Source organism: Malus domestica, chromosome 15 (genome assembly GCF_042453785.1).
Source record: "Malus domestica chromosome 15, GDT2T_hap1".
Classification (NCBI taxonomy): Eukaryota; Viridiplantae; Streptophyta; class Magnoliopsida; order Rosales; family Rosaceae; genus Malus; species Malus domestica.
The window spans coordinates 5,354,988-5,375,720 of NC_091675.1; the positions used below are offsets into that span (position 1 = coordinate 5,354,988).

Consider the following 20,733-nt stretch of genomic DNA (forward strand, 5'->3'; position numbering starts at 1 on the left):
CATATTACATATCAATAATATATCGACATATTAATAGTTGATATCCAATCGATATGACTATCAATATAAATCTTGACTCCTCTATTTCAGCGAATTCTCTCTTGAAGCTATATGATATTGCTGCTATTGAATCAAAACGTAGGGGTTGTTTGGTAAGAGCAACTCCACAGTGTGGAGTAGCCCTAGCGACAGGCCCAAAAAAAAAAGGGCAGTAGCCCGAGCAACCATGTCCAACCCATCCGGGCGATTGAACCTGAGAAGGCCCGAGGGAGAGGTCTTGAGAGTGGATGGCCCAAGAGCCAGATGGCAAGGCTGACATCAGGCGACGTCAGCCACGTTTTTTGTCTGTTTTGCATCAGGCACGTGCGGTTCAAGCACGTGTCGTCCGACACGATTTCAGAAATGGGGCCCGCGACACATTTCTGAAAATGTTACCGTTGGATTTCAATGGCAACATTTTATGAACCGTTGGATTTCCAATGGTAACAAAAAATTAAAAACCTTATTTAATTGCAGCCGTTAGATTTGAGATCAACGGTTCATGTTATTCACCTTTATAAATTAAAAAAGAAAAAGAAAAAATAGTTTAAAATTCTGAAAATCTTACCGTTGTGCCACTTGGCACAATCTGGAGTGTTGGAATTCAAAATTTTTTAATCCAACGGTAGAGATTAATTATGTGAATAAAAATTAAAAAAAATCCGAAAAAAATTACAACGGTAGAGATTAATTACAAATAAAATTATTTTGTATTATTTTATAAATAAAAAAAATATTAATATTTTATTGACTATTGCCATGGCTATTCAGTGTAGGAGTGAAGATGCAAAAGGCAGTTACCGTTCATTTTAGGCGGTTACTGTTTACTGAGTGGATTAAATAGTAAATAGCCTGGGACCTTAGCAACGGTGGAGTTGCTCTAAGTAAAAGAGGCAGACTGTTTGCCTTCCTGTTTGGGTGCCCTTCTGTAACATCCCACATCGCCCAAGGAAGTGAATCATGTAAGCCTTATATGTATATTTTCATCTTTACCTAGCACAAGGCTTTTTTGGGGACTCACTGGCTTCGGGTTCCATTGGAACTCTAAAGTTAAGCGAGATCACGCGAGAGCAATCCTAAGATGGGTGACCAACTGGGAAGTTCTCGTGTGAGTTCCCAGAAACAAAACTGTGAGGGTGTGGTCGAGGCCCAAAACGGACAATATCATGCTACGGCGGAGTCAAACCTAAGATGTGGTGGGGGCACGGGCCGAGATGTGACAATTTGGTATCAGAGCCAATCCCTGGTCAGAAGTGTGTCGACGAGGACGTCGGGCCCCTAAGGGGGGTGGATTGTAACATCCCACATCGCCCAGGGGAGTGGATCTTGTAAGCCTTATATGTATATTCTCATATCTACCTAGCACGAGGCTTTTTGGGGACTCACTGGCTTCGGGTTCTATCGGAACTTCGAAGTTAAACGAGATCGTGCGAGAGCAATCCCAAGATGGGTGACCCCCTGGGAAGTTCTCGTGTGAGTTCCTAGAAACAAAACTGTGAGGGTGTGGTTGGGGTCCAAAACGGACAATATTGTGCTATGGCAGAGTTAAGCTCGGGATGTGGTGGGGGCACGGGCCGGGATGTGACACCTTCCCATCCCTTCCTATTTTGTGCGGTTACGGTTAAATCACGACAACATTTTATATTAATTTTTTTATAGAGATAATAAGACAAAAAGCAAAAGCTAAAAACATTCATTAGTGATCTGGTAGGAGTCCGGTCCATGAGTTGTTCAAGCTAAAAGCTGACAAATAGGTAGTACCAATTAATTTACGATTTATTCACATTTTATTGGGAGGAAGTTGTATTTGTTAATCAGCCTCACAGGTCTTTTTTTTTTTTTTTTTTTTTTGGCAACTGCCTCACAGGTCAATTTTGGTGATTACTTCTGACCCTAAATTTTGCAAGTGGACCTCTGTGGAATGCCGATTCACCTCTCATCTTTTTTTTTTAAATTTTTCTTAGGATATTTTTTGGATATGTCAATTTCCCATCTACCGCCAAAAAGCACCGGCATGCTCTCTCTACATAGCCAAATTATTTGGTTTAATTCCATTGGTTTGGTTTGGTTTTACAATGTGCAATCTCTGTGTCTTTTTTGTGTGCTAATTTGGAGCCATTTTCATGATTTTGTCTTGAGAAAATTTAATTGCGTATCACAAACTCATTTGCTTGCTATGTGGCAATCTTGCTCCCTCAGCTCCAAAGCACTTATTGAAAAAGTACTTATTAAAACAGCTCCCACCAGTTGACCTATCTCTTCATGTGTTCGTTCGTATGCAAAACTTGGGGAAAATTTAAAAAGATTTTACCATGTGCATCATTATTATTATCCCACATTCGATTCCCACCTTGGCCCATATGCCCACACCAGCTGATGAATTTGTGTTATTTGCAACCCTTGTGATCGTGGGTTTTGTTCCCTTTAAATAAATTTGATTCAATAAATACATAACCAAAAAACCAAATTGTGGGCTAGGTTTGTTGGTTAGCATACCGTTCGTGTTTCTTTACGTTCAAGTTCGTATCTCTTTTGTAATTTATAATATTATCTTGTCCAAAATAAAATATTTGGTTTTGTACCTCAACCACATTATTTATAAGGTCACTTCTCATAAAAACATTAAATCTCTTATAAATTAGTCTTATTCAACAAGATAGCTGCCTGAATAGGACTCAATACGACAATTTTATCGAAGTTTATCTGGTACGATACTCACCTCTTAGAAAAATTGAGTAAAAAAGATATGGGAGAGTAATTGCAAAATATTAGGTCCTATATATGCATACTTGCCAACAACCACAACTTGAATCTCAGCACATTATTCCACTAACTTGAAGCAAATTTTGTTTATTGCAATGTGAAATTGCACAAGTCATTAGGGTTAGTTTTGAATTTTGATGCATAATTGAAACCTAATTATATTAATATGGACTAATAAAAAATACTCTTCTGGACTGAGCCAAAGCCCCCTTGACGTGTACCGTAGCTAGGGTTTTTAGCCTGTCCAAATTTTCGCCATCTCAAAAGCACCAAAAATTTCTAATATTCTCCATGGTGGAGGAATCGTCAAATCTTATCTCATTAGTAATTAAGATATATTATTTAATAATTAGTGATGGGTTTCATTACATAAGCAAATTCAAATAGCTATTGTTCGGTAGATTCTCAATGGAAATACGTGGACGTTACTACTCTACTTACCATACTCTAGAAGCGGAACATATTAATTATATCAATTATAACATGTAAAATGATATAATAACTGCAGGAGCAAGACATAAAACAAAATGAAATGGAGTATGATTCTCTCTCATTTTTTTTTCCTTCCCCTCACATTTGAACGATTACGATTAAGTCATGTTAACATCTTATAATAATTTTTTTATAAAAGGAGAAAGACAAAATGTAGAATGTGAAATAAGATGATGAAAACAGAAGGGGAGAGAATCCTAGTCAAATTGAAATAGCTTTGAAAGGGCAAGAGAGAAGAGAGTAGAAAAACAAAAACAGGGGGGACCGAAAACAAAACGTAAGAAAAAAGAAGAGGCCCACGATTGAGATATGAACGGTAGGCAAGGAGGATTTTATAAAGGAAGAAGTTGGGGGAGAAGAGAGAACCTTGCTTGGATACTTAATTGGGACATTTATAAATTATAGGTCTTTGTTTTCACACCTCTTTCTTTCTTTAGCAAAGTTTTACGATGCACACATCAACACATAAAGACTCCTCCTAGTGTCTCTTAAAGGGCAAAAAGCCAAATTAATAATCAATGAATAGAACTAATTACGAATTTTTTATAAAACACGATAAAAAAAAATTACCTGATTCTACATGTGCGTATTTTTATCAAAAAATTCAAGTGTTTCACAGTATACTAGAAAATTGAGTTTATTTACAATTTTATATATAAAAATTAAACTCACTTAGATCACTGTGGAAGACCTTTAAATTATTTTTAAAAAAAATTAAAAAAAAATCCTCATATTAGTTTGAGACTACTCCTGTAAAGGTTAAAATCATTTATACGTATGACAAAAACTTAAAATCATTTATGGATCGTAGAAATGCTTGTTTATTAAGCACTTTCAAAAAAAAAAAAAAAAACAGCCTTTATTGTCTTGAAATTTATCAAGCACCAAATCAGCCAGATTACCCATTTAACCCTAAAATTGAACCGACAAAATAATTAAATGACCCATCTGGTAAAATTCAATTTGGGTGCGCTATTATTGCCTCTTACCCAAAATATTGATTTTTGTTTTCCCCTTTTAAGTGGTTTTTTCTTCGACCAACCATCAACTGCGAGAGATGGAAACAGTGTCCCCAAATAGTTAGTCAAAATTCGTACTCATCTACAAAAGCACCAAAAGCCAGATCTTTAGGGAGGTGAACAAAATCTAAACTCATCAAACTGATGAGACCCCATTGCCTCGAGAAATTTTTTTGTGTCCGAAACACGATGTAGTAAATTATATGTTATTATATAAATGGTGAGAAATTGTATTTTTTTAAGTGTTCCACCACTTGTGTAATGACATATAGTATTACGCTCCGTACTCCAGGCACATTAAAAAATATCTCCATTGTATTGTGCCATGCTCCATGCCTCGTGTAATCACACTAATTGTCCATTTTTATTTATTTAAATTACGAAGTTACAAGAATAATACTTGCACGGTGAGTCAGAAAATTTGAATTCTACCAAAGTGATTTCAATCAACTTGATTCGTATGTGGTAACTATCCAAATTTAAACTTGCATAAAAATTATTTTAATTTGTTTTAAAATTTTTATGTGGGGGGGGTGGGGGGTCACAACTCACAACTCACAACTCAAACACAGCTGAAAGGTTCACAAAGTCAGAAAGGGCTCCTCAAGAAAAATGCAACGGCAGAGAAAGCAGGACATGTGAAAATGTGATAATATTGATGCGAGAGGAGGCAACAGCCAACAGGTGCTTGGCGTGAAAGAGCTACTTGTGGGGCTTGCAATTTGGGAGCCATTTCCTCCTCCTTTTTTTTTCTCATTTTCTTTCTTTTCTTATAAGCCAGCTAAAATTAAACTATTTACATATTTCCCTTAAGAGTAAGAATAAGAATTTGAAGAGTTCTAATTTCTTAACTTTTTTTCTTGTATTTTATTATACAAATGATGTTGAAAGAGTCTAATTCGAACTCGAGACATCAGTGTGAAGAAAAATGTTTTTAATTAACTGAGTTGCAATCTTATTGCTTAACTTTTCTTGTAGTTACTATTTATTAAAATAATAATACTCTGATTTCTACGTAGAGTTTCAATGACACATGAAATTTAAAAATTAAGTATCTATCAAATTACAATCCGTAATACAATACTTTAAGAGTTATAGACAACTTACTTACCAGAAATATGCATGCAGGGTATGTATCACCCCGATTCATGGTTTTCCCTTTGTGTTTATTGACACATAGGGAGAGATGATAAATCTCGTATATGAACACGTGGCAGATAATATTTTGATTCATAATTCTCCTGATTAAAAATAGATAAACAATTCGGATTGATTAAGAAAACAGTTGATTATATTCTTTATTTCTTTTTTCTCAATTCACGACTTATTCCATTATTTCTTCTTTTTCAGTTCACAACGTTTGTCATTCCAATTAAGTAAATGTGTAATAATAAAACTTCAACCCAAGTTTTAGATTTTTCAACCCAAAAAAACAAAAATGCAAAATGAGGACAACATTGGTGAGCCATTTGAATCCTCCTCCCCACGACACCTAGTAGGTGGTGCTGTTAATTAGTTTTTAGTTTAATTTAATTATATTTCTATAATATTCCATTTATTTCAATTTCTCTGTCAGGAAACTGCCCTGTATGACCATTACTCTCTCTCTCTCTCTCTCTCTCTCTCTTTGGGTTATTTCGTAAATTAAAGATGACTGTCCTCTTTAATCTCTAGTTCTTTCTCTCCCTTTTCTCCTTTCACATTTCATTCCATCCACCCAAAGGGCCAAAGCCTCTCCCTTTCCTCCCAACCCCCATTGCTCTCAGTGGGTTTTGTTTTCCGTTTTTCTCACCTATTTATTTTCTTCTCCAGAAAAATAAAGAAAAGAAGGTTCTTTTCATCACCCACCGGGATTATCCGGGCCAGTTCTTTCGATTTTCTGCTCCTGATTGTTTTCATAGATCGGTTTCTTCATCTGGGTATGTTTTGTTTTTCGATTTTGTTCGTTTACTTTTCTGGGTTTTCAATCGATCGGTTGCTGGTAAGATTTGATTGAAAAGACTCGGCTTTTGGATTCTGGGTTCGATTTTTGTTTTTGTTCTTGTTGCGCTTGTTGTGTTTTATCTCTGCAGCTGGAAATATAAAAGGTTGTACCTTTTCCGAACAAACCCAAGATTCTTACCTTGTTATTGGGTTTCTGTTCGTCTGTGCTGTTAACATTTGATTTCTGTTTGTTCTAGTTTGTTGTCTGTTGTTGGATTATGTGAATCACTTTTTATATCAGCTGGGTTTTCGGCCATCCGCATTTGACCTTGTCAGTGGGTGAACCGATCTCGAAATTTTACCAGTAAATGGGTTTGATATGTCATTCTCTGATTATACTGATGATAATTCGTTATGTGCTCTGTGTTTGGTCAGTTGCGTGTTCGAAAGGTTGCACCTTTCGATTGTATGACGTTGTTGTGGTCAAAAGTTTCATTTTTTCAGCTGGTGGGTGCCTAAATTTATGTGAATTTGATTGCCTCAGAAGTATTTCAGGAGCGGGTTTAGTTTTTCGATCATTCTTTGCTTTAGATGTGGGAGTAGGTTTGGCCGGGTATGTGGGTTATATGTGGGAAAGCTTGTGATTGAATTTAAGGATGCTTGTTTTACCTGATATAGCTGCACTTTCAGTCATTCACTCCTTTACTGCTGCAACATGATAATGAGCGTTTTATCTTGGTGTTCGATGCCTGCTTTCAGGCCAGGATAGCACGGGTGATTTGCCATTACCTCATCACTAGTCGAAGCTTAGTGTGTGTCTTCCCATTTGGTCAAGTAGGTGTATTAGTGCCATTGAAAATGCGGATTCTAGTCTTCAATTCAACTTTCACCCACTTTGCTCCTGCACCTACGCAGGAGCTTATAGTTAAACATTAAGTGAGAGGTTAAAAAAAATAACATGAAAAAAGGCATTGCTAGCTGGCGACGCAACTCACACTCTAGCTTCTTCCTTCAGTTAGGCATTCAAGTTTTTCACGCACGGAACACATACATTTCCGAGAACTCTTTGACTGGTGTAGAAGATTTGTGCTTCTCTTACCTATAAAAGAGAAGAAAAAATTATTGCTCTTTACTTTTATAGCAATTTTGTACCTATTACTTACTTTAAAGGTCTCCAAACTTATAACTTTTCTTCTACTTTGTTATGTCAGGTCTGCCAAAGTACAAATAACGATTTATTTATACTGAAGATTTCTTCAAGTTCTTTAATTTCTTATACAAGGAGTTTCATATTAGCCCTAATGCAAGGGCAGAGGGGTACTATCGGTTCCTTGCCTGAAATGCTAGATTTTGACCATGGAAGTGCATCAAACGATGCTGCTCTAGATCAGCAAATTTGCTGGAATAGCACACGGAATCCTGCTGAAAGGATTCCGGACTATGTACAATCACCTGGTGATGTGAATGTTGGGTTTGTGAATTCTATGGGACAGGAGCGACAACACTTGAGTAGATGGTGCCTGGGTGAACCTAGTTCTAGCAACTCACAGAGTGAGGTTAGTCGTGATGAGCGGAAACCAGAACTTGGATGGTCTTCTTCAGTGGATCCTTGTGTAGAAGCTGCTTCAAGGTTAGAGGAGCGACGCTATGAACCAACTAATAACCTTTCACTGGGCAACAATGTGAATACTATTTTTACACAAAGTTCCAGTTCCAATGCAATTCCACAGAATCTGAACTTGAATGCAGCTTTTGCGGGTCATGGTGGTGATAATAGTCAAGTAATGGAATGTCCTAACACATTCAAGTATAATGTTTCTGAAAATGAGCAAATTCGACCTCCTAGTAGTTCTAATCCCTTTATACTACCTTCTGGAACTGCTGGATTTTTAATGGGAGAGAATGATGGCAGATCGGGCAGTTCATTGGAGGGTCGTCGTGTATCTTGTAAAAGAAAGGCTATGGAGGGAAATATAGGACAGTCTTCTCTAAGTGGAAGTTGCAGTTACTTTCAGCATACAGACAGTGGTGGAAGGACTTCTGTTCCCGCTCACTATAATGCAGGTGGCAGCCTAAGCATATCTACACCATCAGAACAGGGGAATTCAAGACTTGGAGTAGTTGGGAGAGCACTTGCTTCTGACAGCCTTCCTGATTCAAATGCTGGAAGAAGCTCAGAAAGCACTCATAGGAACTTCCGTGTGAGAATAAATCCTTCAAATCAGCAAAATTCTATACCCTCTAATAGGTTCTCAACGGGGAGGGCTGCTAGGCATTCTAGTATTTCCTCTTCGCATCATTCACCAAGTCTTCTTCCAGTTGATCATAATATGGACTTGAGACCAGCACCAGCGCTAGATAATACGAGTTCACAGAACCCGCCAGTTGTCATCCATGTTCCTGCTTTGCCGCAAAATGTGCAATCATTGAGATGGAGTGGAGGGTCTAGCTCAAGAACCAGCAGCTTATCAAATTCTGTGGTTTTTGGAGACAGAGATGCTCCACAGCCTCCACCACTTGAGGAAGGGAGCTCAAGAAGCATGGCGAGACACATTTTGGATCATCCTATTTTTGTACCAGCAACTGAATTGAGAAATTCGGCTCGGCATCCTGCAGGTGCATCTACTAGAAATTTACCTGGTGGAAATGCAAGTATTCCTGGAAATGTTGCTTCAGCATCCCGGACTGGCACAAGTTCAGGTGTTAATCCAGCAGCTGCACCTACGTGGGTTCCTCCTCACAATTCTCATCCGCAATTTCCTCGAAGATTATCTGAATATGTTCGTCGATCATTATTTTCTGCTACTGGTAGTGAGCCTGGGAGCCAGGGCACTAATTATTTGCCTATGCGTTCGGGTCCTGCGTCATCACCAGAGGTTGGGAGTTCATCTGGTACAGGTAACCAGGGTCATCATCAGTCTCACCCAAGGTCAGCATCTTGGATGGAGAGACATGGTGATGGTGGACTTGGGCTTCCGTATTCATTACGGACTTTGGCTGCTGCAGGTGGTGAAGGAAGTAGCAGGCTCGTATCTGAGGTGTGTTGTAGAACTCTTTCTCTGGCTGTGAGGATTTTCTTTCGGAATGTTTTTTTTTATCCCATTATTTAAAGCATTCTGATGAATATTAGGAGAACCCACATTTGTGCTTAATCACCTATTGATGTGATACCATCAGATGTCTGATATAATTATGACCACGATGGTATGGGATATGCACTCACCTTTTCCTTTTAGTCAACCATGAAGATAATTTTTTCAGTTCTTTTGATCATTATGTTTCTATCTGTTTATGTGTTTTCGTCATCTCCAACTATTAACATCATAATTTGTGTTATTGAAGTTATCTGTTGCTCTAATACTACCAAGTTTATATTATTTTGCTAGATATGGGAAAAAAGATATTCATCTAAACTTTATGAAGTTTTCTTCTCTCTTTTTAGCAGATTTGCAATGTACTGGGTCTCATGCGTAGGGGCGAGAGCTTGCGATTCGAGGTTAGAAATTTATTTGCTTATATTGAAGCACTGCAGTGTAATCACAGTTTTGAAAAAGAATCTGTCTTGATATAGCACAAATGCCTTACTCTCGACACAGGATTCTGGTTTTGGAAGTTTAAGCCATATATGTCTTTTGCTTGTATATTTGGGGACTCGATGTTTCTGTTTTCATGTACAAGAATATCATAACAAAAGGCTGTTAACAGATGTGAGAATTTTCTTTTTGAATTGTGGTCTGACATTTGGCTGTACTTTTGTGTCAGGATGTTATGATTCTTGATCAGTCGGTCCTTTTTGGGGTGGCTGATATTCACGACAGACATAGAGACATGCGACTTGATGTTGATAACATGTCTTATGAGGTAATTGATCTGCCCAACCCTCCCGCTTTCCCATAAGATACATAACAGTGTGCACCCTTCTTGGTATAAATGAGATTACTGAGACATAAACCTCTGATTAATGCAGGAATTATTGGCTCTGGAAGAGCGTATTGGAAACGTGAACACTGGATTAAGTGAAGAAACCATATCAAAGCGCTTGAAACATAAGAAGTATGTTGCAGTAAGATCTCCGGCAGATACAGAGCCGTGCTGCGTATGCCAGGTAACGACTGCATAATGCTCAATCTGTGTAACATTTTCATGTTTTTGCGTTGCTTGATTTATTTATACCATTATATGCAGGAGGAATACAATGGTGGAGAAGATCTTGGAACGCTCGAATGCGGACATGATTTCCACAGCGAGTGCATAAAACAATGGCTGATGCACAAGAATTTGTGCCCCATCTGTAAAACTACAGCCTTGGCAGCATGAGGTCGACGACGTCAAATGTTTTTGCAGGCTAGCTTTTCTTCAAGTTAGGTAAAGAGGGTTGCTTATGGACTCAGTCTGCCTACATATGGGCTCACTGAATCCCAATGCCTCAATCCTTCACCTTTCCGTGGCAGTCGAGTTGAAGTTGGTCGAAAGCACTGCTTCAAGCGCCGAGCGGCAAATTACTTAATTATTTTTCATTTTATTTAAAACCAGGCCTCTTATTGGAGGCACCACATTTCGAAGTTGGAAAAGCAAAACCGGTACTGACTTTTCACTTTATCAATGAATGATTATGCTTAGGCTTTTATGTTTTTGTTATGGTTTGATTCCCTTTTTTGCTGCAGATTTTTCGTTATACCTAGAGATTTCGTGATCTCGAATTCCTTCTCTGAGGGCTTGATAGAAAACTGAACCAGTACTAGGATTTTGTTTCTGTTTAGGTTTTCTTTTCTTAGCAATTCCATGGTGCTGCAGCATAGGATTGTTCAAAGGTTTTTTGTTCGAACTATGCCAATGCAGACATATCTTAGGGCTGGTTTGGTATTGTTGTGCTTTGAAAAAAAGTTGCTTTTGTTGTACTGTGAGAATAAGCAGCTGTGAAATAAAGCAGCAGAGTGTTTGGTAAACTTTTTTGTAAAAGTGCTTTTGAAAAAAAAAATAGTATTATAGTGTTTGGTAGACTTTTATGTAAAACAGATGTGAAAAAAAGCTGGTTTTTCAAAGTTGGGTTTTGCAGTTTCTTGTTTTTGGTTTTTTTTCACTCAAAACTGTGAAAAAAAACTGAAGCTGAATGTTTACCAAACACAAAAACAGTTCCTAGCTTTTTTTTATACCAGTTTTTTTCAGAAGCACCTCAGTACCAAATCAGGCATTGGATCTTAGCCTTCCATTAATGGGCTCCCATTTTGATATTTTTGCATAAAAAGTTAACTAGGCTCATCTTTTTGGGTCACACTTGCTAATAACTAAGGGCTTGTTTGACATTATTTGTAGGAACCACTTATGTGCATAAGTGCCTTTGCTATAAAGTATTTTTAGTAGCAATCCAAATGTGCTATTGGGGTATAAATCACTTATGCTCATTAGTGCTTTTGCTAGACCTGCTTTCAGTGTAAACAAGTGCAATTTTATAAGAAAACCAAGTGCTTCTTGATGAAGTATTTGGAAGTGACATTACTAGATGCTTCATGAAGTTCTTTTACGACCAAGAAGTGATTCAAAGATTTTTTTGCCATTTAGAAGCGCTTTTAGTTGTGAGAAAGCACTTTTAACCCTACTAGAATTCTAGAATCAATCTCAAACTTGCCCTAATGGGTTCTCAAAAAAAAAAAAAAAAAAAAAAAAAAAAAACTTGCCCTAATGTGGTCAAAGTGTAGTGGAAGTTTAGCGGTGAGCTAGTTGTTGGTTCCCTCCCAACTTTGTTGGCTTTGTCGGTACCTTTGCAACGATCAGCATGTCTATGATTAAATTGACATATGTTTGAATCAACGTATTTTTCTCATCGTAGGAATTTCACATCAATAGAGCAAGATTTCGAAAAAGTAAAAGCTGTAATCAAGTTCATGAATTAAGATTTTGATATCATTCACAACTCCACAGGTTAATATAATCATTTTGATGTTTGATCGTGGTTGGGAACCTTTGGATCCGATTAAATTGCAGAACAAGAAACGAGGGATGAGCCCTAGAATTTTCGTCCTTCCTCTTTCCTTGTGAGTTTCTCTTAGGTCACTTTTTAGGGCGTGTTGGGCAAAACCCTAGGTAGCACAAGAACACGCCACTGAAAAAGGAGGAGCCTCGGGAATTGCACCTTTTGGTGTCCCCTCATTAAATTCTAGTTGCAGGCAAAGGTGACGTTTTTGGTTGGATTAGATGGTGAAGGAGTTTGGACTGCATGATGTGTTTTGACTTTAACCTTTTCAGACGTTGAACAATGCACATTTACTCTTTTGTACAATCTCTAGGGTTTAATTGCAAACTTGGCCCCTTAGTTTTTTTGGGTCTTTTCACTTTGGTCTTTCAAATATTTTGCGCCCCAAGGTAGCGGCTTCAATTACAGAGGTAATAGCGTTTAGATGTGGGGTATATCGTCGAAAAAACTAAAGAAAACGTCCAGATCTGACTGATCAAGTTTAGTCCTACTTGCTTCATACTTAAAATAACATCGACTTGGAAAGAGTTGAAGAGCTATTCATATAGTTTGATTACATATTTGGACAACTAATAGGCGGCTTAAAAGAAAATTGATCCATTTAGGACTCTTTATACCCCTTCTTTGTGCAACTATGCTTTCTTGTGGTTTAAGACAAATAACACAGTCGTTAAAGGTTGTCAGTACTGAAAATTACAGAAACTTATAAGTTGGTGTGACATTGACCGACATACAAGTCAATTCACACCTAACACTATACTAGACATGAATCATCTATGTGATCTTTAATTTTTGTGATTAGGCCTCACTGTCATCCTTTTAAATTGAGATTTTAAAATTTGAAAACTAAAGTGAAACAACTCAACAAATTTGAGCTTATGACCCGTTGTGGTAAATAACAGAAAACTAGGGGCGGGGGTCTGCAATATACATAAAACAATGGGAAGGTCTACAAATTTATAAAATAAGGGGAAATTTCTGCGAATGATGACGTAAACATCTGACGGAGCACTTGACAATTAGCGCGGGAGAGTAATCAAATTGCAAGCTTTACGGCTTTAAACCTTCTTTTAAAAGAGTTTTATGGAAAATGCCAATGACAGAATCACAGCACGGAACAAGAAGAGAGAGAAACACAGAGGAGAGAGAGAGGCAGAGCAGCGACGGAGAATTGGGAACCATGCTAACAACGAACTAGAGAGGCTCACCGTCTCCGGCTGAGCAGCGACGGCTCTGACGGCTGTAAAAGTGTTTCAATTGTTTCTCGTCCTCTGAAGTTTTCAAATTTTTAACTATGGCGGATCTGTACGGAACAGCGCCGGACTCGGAAGAAATCTCGAACATTCTAAGCCAGCTCATCCACGGCCATGGCTCCTCCGCCTCTTCTTGCATGCCCTTTAAACCCACTTACATGCAGTCGTCAGTGCCGCCGCCAATCCAGGCGGCGACGCCGTCCGAGGTCTTGATTCCGGAGGCCAGGCATGAGGATCATCGCCGGTTTGCTCAATTGGTGAACCGGTCTGGCACGGACCAGCGAGTAGCGGGGGGAAATTCAAACTCTGCTGGTGTGTTGGCTTCGTCGTCCGCTTTCGATTTCTACGATTCCGGTGGCTACTTCACGGAGGAGGTGAAAGAAGGTATGGAGTCTGACGGGAGGAGGATTTCGTCTGAGAATGATCTCGGCGGTTATAGCTGTGACAGTGAGGTACTTCCCATTTTTCACTTTTTGAATTCTGTTTGGTTGCTGAGAAAATTAGGTGGAAAAATTGAATAAATCAGTTTAACAAAACGAAAAGTATAGAATTTTTGTTGTGTTAATTCTGTTTGTATCAGTTTGTTCAACAATAATTGCGTGGAAATTTGAAATCTTTGGGGGGTTTGTTGGTGGAATTAGAAGGGTCTCGAGGAGGCGGCGGATGCGCAACTGAACTCGGCACTGCCGCGGAGTTCATCAAAGAGGAGCAGAGCTGCTGAGGTCCATAATATGTCGGAAAAGGTTCGATCTTTTTCCTTGTGCGTAAAGGTTTTCGATTCGAGTATGTGACAATGTGAATTTGATTTGTGGGTTGTAATTTTGATTGGTGGACAGAGAAGGAGGAGTAGGATTAATGAAAAGATGAAAGCTTTGCAGAACCTGATTCCGAATTCTAACAAGGTACTCTTTATCCAAAAATTTCTACAGCCTTTTTGTGCTTTCTTTTTCAAATAATTGTATTAGTCTTTGTTTTTTTGGTTAACAAATAGAAGAGGATTAGGCGAGATTAGCTACATAGTAACAGTCGGTATTTGATCTTGTGCTTTTTTTAGACGGATAAGGCGTCAATGCTGGATGAAGTGATTGAATATTTGAAGCAGCTCCAGCTTCAAGTACAGGTGAGATGGTTTTCACTGTTTTCGGAATATAATCCTGATAACTTACGAGCATTTGCTTTTGTAATCCTTTCGAAGATCACTAGATCAGTCATCTTGACTTTAGCTATGTACTTGATATTCTGTTGTCCAAGTTCAATGTGGATTCTATTGAGTGCTAGCCTTGCTGCTTGAAGCGGCAACTAGATGCGAATCTGATTCTTTCCGTGCTTAACAAGCCTGACTAAACTCAATGACAAATTATAGAAATGTTGCTACATGTGTTGGGATTATCGAAAATTTTCATACAAAATTTTGAGAGGAGTAGATAGGGAGCCTGTATCACATGCCCATGTGGTATGCATTGGTATAATTAATTGAAGAACCTATTAAACACGTACCAGTTTGGCAGCCTCTTGAAAGCTGTAGTGACTTGGTTGTCGTTCATCCGTGATCTGATGTCATATGAAATATGATGTTTTTCCATGGCCTAGACCAGCTTTTCTCTTACGGTCTTACTATGTGCTTTATGAAGTAGCGTTATACTGTGTTCTTTGTCTCTGGGCATTTATTGAAAGTGAATTAACAGTCTGATATTATGTATTGCTCTTGTCATGAGCCAAACTTAGTGAGATCTACGTCCTCTGATGTGCAATTTTGGTTTCTAGACAAATCATCAAATTGCGATGGAGGGCAAAGTTTGTTAATTGACATCTAACTCAAATTGGGTTTTCATGGAAAGATTTCGGGTGTACTGCATATTCATTATTTTGGGGGGACATTATATGACTCACAACTAAATAGTTTGTGTCTTGTGTATGAAGCCGCTACCTGAAGGAACCTTGTTTTTCATTTTGAAGCTGACATACATTTTGTTTCTGGTTATTTCAGATGTTAACAATGAGAAATGGATTGAGTTTGCATCCGATGTGTTTACCAGGAGTCATGCAGCCTATGCAGTTGCCTCGTATATTTGAAGAAGGAAGTAATAAATTTCCAAAATCTGGCGAAGGAATAAACCCTTTTTACGGGACTCACGAGAACTCAGTGCTATCTGCTTTTAATTTATCCGCTGGATGCATGATATCAAATCCGCCAATGGTCATACCCTCGGTTGCAAATGTAGCAACTTCAGAAGCCACGTTTGGTTTTGAACCATCGATTCAAGCTCACTACAGACCCTACAGCGTCCCCTCCTCCTCTAAGGTAACTCTAGCATGAATTATGGAAGTAACATACAAAAATTTCGAGAACTAATGCAGATCATTTTCTTGCTCCGTGAAGGAACTCGTCAGTGACAGTGAACCACAAACAAAATTAGATACCATTCGAACAGGGAAAAGCACTTCATCGGACGTTGATGTATGAGATTGCAGCCTGTTTTCTCATACCGTTCCTTTTTCTTCAACCAACCAAGAGACTATCATCGTCTTCGAAACTGCTGACTTCTTCACATACGTACTTTGATTAGGTTATAAATGTTTAATATTTTGCTAAGTGTAACAGGTTGACGCGATTGTCGGATTTCTACTGTTGATGCTTCTTAGCTTGTATTTATATAAAAATACTTGTACCAGTCTTGGTATTCTCGATTTATAAAGCCATGGTTTTTTCGAGCTTTAGATTAATCTCTCAATTGCTGTCCTTCATGATAAGAAACAAACATTTTCTAGCATGCACAGACGTGGCCCCTCTCAATTTTTTTGGTTGGAAATGATTTGACAAAATTACCCAAAATATCTTTCTTCAATTTTTTTTTTTTTTGTAAGACATTGAGTTCAACAGAAACTAAACATCGACATCTCTTCAATGTAATTGTCACTCAATTCTCGTCCATGACCACCAAGAGGCAGATATAAGAGTTGGTTATGACACCTCATGAAGAATATGAACATGTAAAGACCTATACGTTTTTAACAAAATGACACCGTTTTTGAGAAAATTTAAAGTTGGTCATTCTCTCTCAAAATAATAAAAAGCTCATTAACCCACCTTCCTCCCAATTGTACGTCTTATATAGAGAGCTCCCGACCCTATAGTATATGATTTAACTCTTTGTTTTATTGACTATAACAATATTGATATAAAATACAATTAAGAGGCACTAAAAGGAGGGGATGTGCACTAAGCATACAATGGAGGGTTCGGCAAAGTGCTCAATGAAATGCTTAATCGAAAAAACTGAAAAAATTTGTTTTTTTGGCAATGCGCTCATTGTTGTTGAGATGCAACGAGGATTAAGTCTTACATCCTCTACTACTTAGTTGTACCTCCGATAAACTAATTTTCTAGTTTCGCCACTGATATAGAGTATGCACCGAAATTTTTGTCTCATAAATTTAGCACTCCATTTATTTTTGTGTATACTCTATACCGGAGCATAGTAAAATTGTCGTGTCAAAAGTAAATCTCAATTATGTACAGTGGCTTTGAAGTATTAGCAGGAATGCCATTGAAATGAGGACAAGAGAGATGAGCAGCCGATAGCGTTACAGGGATGAAGAAACGTTTCCTCTGTCCGTCTCATTGTCTGCAACGAGACAATGTCATATGTATGGAAAGGATGGGATGCTTTGGCCGCCATTTCGGTGTCAGAAGTTTCTTTTCGTTTGATAAACATCATAACGGCCGTTAAATGCATTTCGCAATCTATTCGTCCTCCAACTTCACTTCAATTTACCAACATGCCATGAATCCACGATACACTTCTTGGTTGTTTTGGGGCCAAACAGAAATGACAGTAGTATGACAAACACAAATTTAGAAGGTGGCGTAATTGATCATTGTTTCTCTTATTATGCTTCGTCTAATGATATATTTCTTTTAATGTTTAAAGAGGTTATAAGTTCGAGTCGTTACTTAAAAAGAAAAACGAAAATTTAGAATTGGAGCTTATTGGTTACGGAGCAAGCATTTGTTGCCAATACGTCATAAATAATATATCGATATCATTGTCTTAGACAAATCATACATACATATTATCAGTACGTTTTCGACAATAACAAAGAACTGCATTAATGGTTTGAAGACAAATTTTGCTTTAAATCAGTATTTTTTATGAAAGAGAGCACATCAACTCTAACTAATGTACCTACGTACGTCCTCTTCCTGTTAAGAGTCTCATTCTCTTGTTCAGCTAGTGACCAAAGATTTACGTACTACTACTTGCGTTAAATCAAATATTCTAAGAGGGATGGGGTGATTCGGTAATAAAAAAGGGCGAAGGAGGGTGAGAGTAAAGGCAATATAGGAGGGTCCGGAGAAGTCGATTTCGAAGGATGGAAAACGCGCTTTTTGTTTGGACGCCAAGTAACGGCATTCGTCTCATGATTGTATTTTGTTGTCTATTCCAGTCATATATTCAAAAGCCCGCCACCTTTCGTCGCCTTCCTCCTCTTTCTGAAAACGTCCCACTGAAGCTCTTAACCAAATCCCTCTCTCTCTCTCTCCCTCTCTCTCTCCCCCCCTGTATGCTATATAATCCCTATATAAAAAATATATTTTATTCATACAAAATTACCCATGTCCTGCTTCGATAGAAAACCTATCTGGGCTTTTGCCAATTCAAACTCAAATTCCAATTCAAGAACTTGTAGTGGTGGTGGTTGTTAAAGCGGGAAAAGGTGAGCTCCAGTGGCCCCACACCTACCAATACAATGGAGCAGAAAGAGGTGGTGATAAAAGAAAGCAGTGGCAAGGTTGGTGACCGTGATCGTGATGGCTGGGGCGATGAATCGGATCATGGGGTGCACACTTGGACTGAGAGGGAGAGAAGGAAGAAGATGAGGAGTATGTTCTCCAACCTTCATGCTTTGCTTCCTCAGCTTCCTGCTAAGGTATAAATTAATTAAACTACAATTTCAATATGTTTCACGAAAATTTAGCGTCTAAGGAAAATCCGCATGGACTCGATTGTTATTGCACCCGACTGTTATTACACTTTTGGTGTTTTTCAAGTGTTTATCGCTGACATTATCACTTGTATTTGTGCACAAACTATATATTTTGATTTGTGCCTAAAGAGAGTAACCTAAAACAAACCATATATACAACAACAAAGCTTTATCTCATTGAGTGAGGTCGGATCTATGAATCCTATAACGTCATTGTACTCGATTAAACAGTTTAGCAAAAATTCGATAATCATTTGGGTAGTAAATCCCGAATGGATTACAATATTAAGAACGAAAAAAGTTAAAAGATAATATATGCTGTTATTTTCCAATGATGTGCAGGCAGATAAGTCCACCATTGTTGATGAGGCAATAAGATACATCAAATCCCTTGAGCACACTCTCCAAACAACACAAACACAAGGGCTTGACAAATTTTCTGCATTGACAGCATCAAACACAGAGTTAACTTGTGATACAAGGGAAGCATTTTTGGCTGATCATTTTCATCAGGGTCCACCAACATCAAACAACTTGGCATTGCCGGCTTCTCTTTTTCCGCCTTCCTTCCAGACGTGGTTTTCCCCAAACTTTGTCATGAACATGAGCGGCAACGATGCTCAGATCAGCGTTTGCTCACCACCAAAGCCAGGGCTCTTGACTACTATGTTTTACATACTAGAGAAGCATAAGCTGGATGTAGTATCTGCTCACGTATCCTCGGATCGATATCGTTGCATGTACATGATCCATGCTCATGTAAGTAGACTAAGAATACATATGATCACTTAGCATTCATTAGGAGGCCAAATTATCACTTAATTAGTTAATCTGCTGTCTAATTATGCTTTTTGTTTTTAACTTGTTTTTCGTTATGTGCCGGTCAGGCGGGTGCAGCTTGTGATAATTTTCCAGAGGCATTGTCAGTGGAGGACATATTCAAACTAGCAGCAGGTGAAATGAACTTGTGGCTCTTGTCATGTTGATTAAATGTACTTGATAGCGTGATTACCATAGAAGTAGAACTAGAAGAAGCAAGGAAAATTGAGCTTTTAGTTGAAGTGCTTTTAGGAAAGGTTTTGTGGAGTGGATACTATATGTGCCCACTGGTGGCCTGTAAAATTGGGCTTTTCCTTTGATCTTTGCTTGCAACTTCTTCAGTTCTCCTTGAGTTAGCTCAGTAATTCTGGATGAATCTTGCTGGTGTTTCTACTTTCTAGGCCAGTAAGCCCAATGTGCTATATTGGAAGCTAATTGAATTGGGTTGGGCTGATTTTTTCCGCTTATTTTTTACCGTTACAATTACAACTATTTTTGGAGCATTAGTTTAGGAGTGACTGTGTTTCTACACTGAAACATTTATGTTCATAATCACTTTATTAGAAACACAATATAAATTTTACTAAACTTTCAAGTGCTTCCTTAAATATCAACAAACATTTCACCAAAAATTTCAGTGCTTTTAAACCCATAAGCACGTGTACTTATCTATGTTATTAGAAAATATAAAAAATGTTTAGTGGTTTGAAAGTGCTTTTAACTCTTCTGCGACTTGATTAAGTCAGCAGATTGTAATGAAGCCAATATTTACTAGACGTAACATTTATGTTGTAATTTTATGTGTTTATGTTATTTTCGTGTCATACCTGATTATTTACCGTATCTAAAACTAGTACTAGATATGTTTCATGCCTTGAGGCAATGAGGACATTGAGGAGATGATATGCCCCATTCACATGGCTAGTACACTGTCGAGTCACATTATCATGTCTGCTTTTCTTTGTTTTTACTCTTTTGTTTTATGGGTTTGTTCATAAAAAGGTGACCCAAAAAAAGTGTGTTTCTTATTGTCGTCCAAACTAAACTTAATTGGAGCATGTAAAATATTGGCAAGTGTTAACAGTGATCTCGGAGTATGACATAAAACCACCCTTTGTGCAAACGCTTTGATTGTGACTCGATTTAAATAGCTTGCTCTTAATCGTAGATGCGTATGTAAGCCAATTGATTAGAAGAATGTGTCAAGTTTCTTTGTGTTCAAATTTAAATTTTCTTATAATAAATAAAGTAGTTCAAAATATTGTTATGTAAAAAGAGAACGTGGCAATAATTTACTTTAAGTCTATATAATCTAACCTCTCTCCGTATAAAATTGTCTCTAAATTGTGCTGCGTTAGTACACTAATAAGTTTTTTGACGAATTAAAACAGTTGGTGATCATATTGATGCACAAAAGCAAACATTGAGAACGACAATGATTGATTTAAAACTTGAGAAACATAAT

The 20,733-nt window shown here is 37.9% G+C and overlaps 3 protein-coding genes across 5 annotated transcripts; all 3 read left to right on the forward strand.

The window, feature by feature from the left end:
• Positions 1-5,883: 5,883 nt before the first annotated feature.
• LOC103431298 (probable E3 ubiquitin-protein ligase RHG1A) lies at positions 5,884-10,861 on the forward strand. Of its 2 annotated transcripts, none has more exons than XM_070813323.1 (6): positions 5,884-6,232; positions 7,448-9,274; positions 9,679-9,732; positions 9,999-10,097; positions 10,204-10,341; positions 10,422-10,861. In XM_070813323.1, the coding sequence occupies exons 2-6, from the start codon at positions 7,538-7,540 to the stop codon at positions 10,551-10,553; spliced, it is 2,160 nt and encodes a 719-aa protein (XP_070669424.1). In that variant the 5' UTR covers positions 5,884-6,232; positions 7,448-7,537; the 3' UTR covers positions 10,554-10,861. The 2 variants fall into 2 exon arrangements, with proteins under 2 accessions (XP_070669424.1, XP_028949458.2); XM_029093625.2 differs by having other exon boundaries at positions 5,918-6,232; positions 9,682-9,732.
• Positions 10,862-13,274: 2,413 nt separating this feature from the next.
• LOC103431299 (transcription factor SPATULA-like) lies at positions 13,275-16,178 on the forward strand. 2 transcript variants are annotated; one of them, XM_008369437.4, is made up of 6 exons: positions 13,275-13,912; positions 14,102-14,203; positions 14,297-14,362; positions 14,515-14,580; positions 15,448-15,762; positions 15,841-16,178. In XM_008369437.4, the coding sequence occupies exons 1-6, from the start codon at positions 13,502-13,504 to the stop codon at positions 15,922-15,924; spliced, it is 1,044 nt and encodes a 347-aa protein (XP_008367659.1). In that variant the 5' UTR covers positions 13,275-13,501; the 3' UTR covers positions 15,925-16,178. The 2 variants fall into 2 exon arrangements, with proteins under 2 accessions (XP_008367659.1, XP_008367660.1); XM_008369438.3 differs by having other exon boundaries at positions 13,306-13,912; positions 14,105-14,203.
• Positions 16,179-18,078: 1,900 nt separating this feature from the next.
• LOC103431300 (transcription factor bHLH95) lies at positions 18,079-19,733 on the forward strand. The gene is given in 4 exon segments (XM_008369440.4): positions 18,079-18,160; positions 18,163-18,392; positions 18,792-19,208; positions 19,337-19,733. Coding segments are annotated over 4 exon segments (828 nt in total). The 3' UTR covers positions 19,436-19,733.
• Positions 19,734-20,733: the final 1,000 nt, after the last annotated feature.